Here is a 5832-nt window from a genome sequence, read left to right as displayed (position 1 = left end):
ATTTGTTGTTAATAATAATGATTTTTTAAAGGGATTTTAATATTAGATTAATTCTGACTATTTTGAGGAAGTGCACTACTGGCTACGGCATCTCAAAATGGAAAAACAGTACTATTACCACTTTTCTCTTGTTTTTAAGCGAAGGCCTTTTAAGGGACTATGCGAGCACACTCGTTTGGTTCTCCTAGGCTAGGCGCTAACCGAACAGAAGCATGCCCCCTTTAGTACCCTTGTGGAGCCGGGTACGAGCCTACATTTACAGTTCTTACATTGAAAGCAATTATCTAAAAGAAAATTGGACAATTTATTTTTATTTCGAATATGATCTGCTTTTGTATAAACAGTCCACAATACATGTTTACAGACTGATGAAAGTAAAGCAACAATGAGGGGAAAGGCTAAAATATAATAAACAAGAGAAACAAATCACCTATGGAAAAAGTATATTATTAACCACATTTATAAAAAAATTAAAAAGTAAGCAGTACAGGGCTGAATCTGAACACAAGTTAAGATATGTGTGTGTAAGATTCCATCCCAAATAATTACAATCAGATTCTCACTATCTTGAGGATCAAGGGGGAAGAACTCATGCACAGACAACACACAACTGTCACATAACTCAAGCCAAGTAATCACAAAGTACAATTAAGAGTTGTCAATCAGTTGTGTATATTTAAGTGAAATTACTTAATTTATGAAATGACCAATGCATTGTGGATTGATGATTCTACAATGACGTTCTACCCATTTTCCACATTGTTAAAATTAGAAAATAATGTTCCTCTAGTTGTCCAACATAGGAACATCTTGAATAACATCCATTGCAATATGAGACACTTCACATTTCTCATGGTTTTCCATCAATTACTTTCACAGCAATGAGTGCCTAACTCACTAGCCATAATCATGTAAAATAACTTTTTTTTTTACATTCCATGACAAACCAATTTTCAATTGAAAAATAAATGTCCACAATTCAGTGTCTGTGTAATCTTGGTGCCTTTTATTAGGTTTAACTGAGAAAATGTCAAATAATATTCACATGGCAGGCAAGTCACCAAGTTGTGGATGTTCAGTGGGTATTTAATGCTTCAAACCAAGGGCCAAATACTACTGCCACACTGTGGAACCACAAAACTTTGTTGAAAACTTGACCTTTGTCAAGCCATGACTGTCATACACTGTCATATACCAAGTTGAGTCTCAACCCATATCTGATCATTCAATAACCAGGCGTAGACCCAAACCACACAGTGAATTAACACCCCATATATTACCACTTTGTCTTGCTTTACATGTATGGGTCAAGACCTTAATGCCATTTACATGCAAATTACTAAAAGCTTCAGTGGTGAAAATAAGATTCAAGTATTGAATCTCTGCCATCATAAAAGGAAGCTTTCATGCTCTCAAGCACCCACAATCAAGAAATAAGTGTGTTGATAAAGGAAAGGAGAATACGCTATTTGCAGAGAATATCCATTTGGTACAATTATTGGATCACATATCTGTATACGTGTTTGTTAAGAGGCCAAAAGTGGTACTCATAGAGAAGCCTGGATGTAAGAGAAAGAAGCGGCCGTCTGGCAACATTAAGGCATGTATGCAGGAGGCGGCTGGAACTGGTTGGCAATGTCATAATCAGCAGGATATGTTTCACTGCTCTCCTCCATCTCTGAGAGAAGCTCCAGAGCCTGCTCTTCCTCCTCTGTGGGGTAGTGGCGCAGCAGGTTGGCAGCTGTGGCCAGAATAGAGGCTCCACCAGCCCCCGCCACCAGGTAAAAGCTGATGGCAAAAGTGACGTAGATGAGGGATCCGTGGTACTTCTTGTGCTGCTGCTGTAGTGACAAGATGAGCTCTGAGGCCCAGTAGCAGAACCCGATCACTGTGGCACACTGCAGCACTGAAACCATAAAAAATAACAGCAAACGGGAAAATATTGTTTTGTTTCTACCTTGCAATTGTTTTCACACTCTTTAGCTGAAAAGCTCATTCCCTCCCCCTTCCACCGCCCAAAACCATTCATACCTGTGAGAATGTGTGCAAATGCATATCTGCGGGTGATCTTGAGGGCAGGGTGCTTGGGTCCAAAGACATCCAACAGGAAAGCTGTCAGGCTGCACAGGATGCCCAGGAAGCAGAATGCAGCAATGACCCTTATCAGTAAGATGGTCTGGGAGTTCATGCAGTAATCTTTAGGAGAAGTTCGTAATAGTTAACACAAACCACAGGTCTTGTAAACATGCCAACGTGATTTCACATTCGGTACTCAAGCCACTGTTGACAATATCATTACTTACCCTCCATGAGTTTTGGGTCAATGTATCCCAGGACATCAGCCACTCCAAGCTCCTGCCTGGGACACGTCCCTCCATGAACTCGGACCCAAGCTGGTTCAGCCAATGCCGTACATAGAGCCGTGATGGAGAGTGCTCCGGGGAGGGCAGATGCCAGGCTTCGCTCTGGCTGCTTGGGCAGTGCGGTACCCCCTCTCCTTCGCCGGCTTCCAGGGACAGTGGCACCAGGTGGTGCATACATTGTCATTCAATTCCCGCTTTGTCTTCAACCAGGACTCAGTGCCTGATGTATATCTATGTTATGTCACTCAAAGGAAGGACAGCTTTTGTTTTGACAATGCGCCCTTCCGCCTGTGAAATAATCAGCTCACCAAAACCGATAGTGAAGGTCAACTGGTTACATTATTTGTCAAATAAATACGTTTCAACTGTTGGGTGTGATATGATAAATGACTGAAAAATAGACCGATAATTTTTAGTCTAACTAGCTAAGATCTCGACCTAGGCCTGTTAGCAGCAGAAGTTAGCTATCTAGTTCGTTTTAGACGTATAACGTTAGCTAGCTAAGTATACAATCCTAATTGAAACAGTAACGTGAACTGGCATAATAAATGCAATCTTATGATATGATACTTACAATCTGGCTAATAAATGTATCTAAAACGCGAACATCAGGATTTATACTAGCTCTCACGCTAAAAACAAAAACAAAAGGCAGCCAATTCGCTAGCTAGCTTCCTGTAAAATTGTTTCCTTCCTTGTTATTCATCACAAACCAATGTATTTTTGTGGTTATTTACCGCCATCTACTGGGTTATTGTACAGCTACACACCAGAAAACACGCGCAATGTTCACCCTGTACTCATGGGGGCGGTAATGAGCCAGATGGACGTTAGATTGGCAGCCAGCAGTAACTAGATACGAACAGGAAGAAAAAGTAGGAAGTTGAGGTTGAGCGTTTTTGGATTTGGTTGGTAAATGTATTTACATATACCGGATAACAACATCGTATTTTAAGTGGATATTAGCTATCGTCATTGTTTATGTCTCTATGATATTTGCATTATCTTCTTGGAGATACGGTTTTGTTGGTATCATTCATAGCTACGACTAGTTTGGTGGCTGCACATTGTGCTTATCAGTTGCCAGTAACTGCAAGATAGCAAGCTTGTTAGCAATGAAGGACACTTTGGCCCTTCTACAGAAATTCAACGCGCATCCAGATTCCCGCTGTTGGTATGTTGCATGGAACCCCAAGGGCACATTGCTGGCCTCGTGTGGTGGTGACCGGGCCATTCGGATATGGGGAAGGGAAGGTAAATATCCCAAATCCATTGTGTGAAATCAACCATATCAGAGGCACGTGCCGGTGGGGAAAACAGAAAAAAATGAACTCCTTTGTCTGTGTAGGTGACTCTTGGGAATGCAAGACAGTGCTCCAGGATGGACACCAGAGAGCTGTCAGAAAGGTGGCATGGTCCCCATGTGGAAACTACCTGGCCTCAGCCAGCTTTGATGCCACAACCTGTATCTGGAAGAAGAAGAACGATGACTTTGAGGTGAGTCGTCCACAGACAATTGACCAAATGCTTTGTGATGATGGTAAGATATGGCCTGTGAGAGCATCACACTGTCTCTGTTTCTTTCAGTGTTTGACAGTGTTGGAAGGACATGAGAATGAGGTCAAATGTGTGGCCTGGGCCCCATCCGGTAACTTGCTGGCCACATGCAGCAGAGACAAGAGTGTCTGGATCTGGGAGGGTTAGTGCTGCATTAACAAAGGAATACAATTCCTTGTATTTTTATCACATTACTTGTGTTCCACATAAACATTCAGCTGTTGTGTATCTGTATGTAGTTTTGAACAGTCTGTCACCATGTCTCTTTCTGTCTTTCTCAGTGGATGAGGAGGATGAGTATGAATGTGTGAGCGTGGTGAACTCTCATACACAGGATGTCAAGCATGTTGTCTGGCATCCAACACAGGAGGTACTGCCTATTTCATACTGTTTCACTTTTTGTGCTAAATAGCAGCATTATATAATCCTTTCACACCCAACACTTATTGCAAGGCTTCTCTGGACTAATCGTTTCAGTATTCTGCATTCAGTGTGTTTTTACCCACTGAAGTGAAATGTTCTCTACGCAGCTTCTGGCCTCGTGTAGCTACGACAACAATGTGTGTGTCTATAAAGAAGAGGATGATGACTGGGAGTGCAGGGCGACCTTGGAGGGTCACACCTCCACTGTCTGGGGTTTAACCTTTGACCCAAGTGGCCAGAGACTGGCATCGTGCAGTGATGACCGTACTGTGAAGATCTGGAAAGAATGTCAGTCTGGAGGTGGGCAGGGTGAGCAAGATGCTCCATGAATGTGTGAATGATGTAAGGGGAAAAGGAAGGCAATGATAAATGCCCATTTAACGCCTGATTTGTTTTTTTACTGAAGGCACAGACACGGCTTGGAAATGTGTTTGCACCCTTTCAGGGTTTCATGGACGGACAGTGTATGATATTGCATGGTGAGCATCCTCTTTATATAAAAAATATTGATAAAATGCAGCCACAGATCCAATTCAGTACTTATTTATTTTGCTCAGGTGTCCGCTGACCGGTGCCCTGGCGACTGCATGTGGTGATGACGGAGTGCGTGTGTTTAAGGAGGATGAGACGGCTGACCCAGACCAGCCCGTTTTCTCCCTGTCTGCCCATGTACCCAAGGCCCACAGCCAGGATGTCAACTGTATCGCCTGGCACCCCAAGGAGGCTGGGCTCCTTGTCTCCTGCAGTGACAATGGGGAGATAGCCGTCTGGAACTACCAGTCTGAGGTCTGAGAAAATGTACAGTATGCTGGGCCAGTTAGGACTTCCACATCCAGTGTTTTAACACTGCTGAATTTACCTTGTACAATCGAGGTTGCTACCAGCACTGAAATAGTCATGTATTTTGTTTCTCTTGGAATATCCTGTTATAACTAGATTAGTGGTTGATTGTAACATTAGGTCTCATGTGATACTGATAAGACTCCTGCCTGTGCACTTGTTCTGTGCTTCATAAATTGTGGTTTCAAGGGTCCCAAATGTGTATTGTCATAATTATGTATTTGAAAAACAATACAATTTACGCATTTTGTAATATCAATCAAATAAAATTGTTATAGCTATTTAATCAAAGTTGAGTGGTTCGGCACATTTGGATGTCTAGGACTGGTGCTAGCTAAAAGTTTCCAGAAACGTTGTAAGGGAAAGAAAGCACTTAATTGTAAGCTATGATCGAAAGTGCCTTTGCATTAAAATATTATTACATTGTTCGTAAGGATTATTGTCCTCATTTTAAAAGGTAGACTCAGCTATATGTCAAATGCATAGTGGGTAAATTTCGGTCCTTTGGCTACCACGTAAGTGCACCCATGCACATGCATAGACACTGTGCGAGAGTGAAGTCTTGCACCTCGTTCATCGCAATATCTGCAGTGCTACTTGTGGCAACATCATTACACTTAGTCTACCTTTAAATTGACAGTCAAAGCAG

General features: G+C 42.2%; 2 protein-coding genes across 3 annotated transcripts; one reads left to right on the top strand and one right to left on the bottom strand.

Annotated features, from left to right (window-relative positions):
• Positions 1–295: 295 nt before the first annotated feature.
• Positions 296–3074, bottom strand: LOC124036262 (transmembrane protein 127-like). Its single transcript, XM_046350587.1, has 3 exons — positions 2304–3074; positions 2032–2196; positions 296–1906 (listed from the first exon to the last, which is right to left on the bottom strand). The coding sequence occupies exons 1-3, from the start codon at positions 2545–2547 to the stop codon at positions 1596–1598; spliced, it is 720 nt and encodes a 239-aa protein (XP_046206543.1). The 5' UTR covers positions 2548–3074; the 3' UTR covers positions 296–1595.
• A 134-nt stretch (positions 3075–3208) lies between these two features.
• ciao1 (cytosolic iron-sulfur assembly component 1) lies at positions 3209–5376 on the top strand. Of its 2 annotated transcripts, none has more exons than XM_046350586.1 (7): positions 3209–3617; positions 3712–3860; positions 3951–4062; positions 4202–4290; positions 4451–4643; positions 4750–4822; positions 4901–5376. In XM_046350586.1, the coding sequence occupies exons 1-7, from the start codon at positions 3479–3481 to the stop codon at positions 5133–5135; spliced, it is 990 nt and encodes a 329-aa protein (XP_046206542.1). In that variant the 5' UTR covers positions 3209–3478; the 3' UTR covers positions 5136–5376. The 2 variants fall into 2 exon arrangements, with proteins under 2 accessions (XP_046206542.1, XP_046206541.1); XM_046350585.1 differs by having other exon boundaries at positions 4451–4652.
• Positions 5377–5832: the final 456 nt, after the last annotated feature.

This window comes from Oncorhynchus gorbuscha, linkage group LG05, assembly GCF_021184085.1.
Source record: "Oncorhynchus gorbuscha isolate QuinsamMale2020 ecotype Even-year linkage group LG05, OgorEven_v1.0, whole genome shotgun sequence".
Lineage (NCBI taxonomy): Eukaryota > Metazoa > Chordata > Actinopteri > Salmoniformes > Salmonidae > Oncorhynchus > Oncorhynchus gorbuscha.
This window is presented reverse-complemented; position numbering and strand designations above follow the sequence as displayed.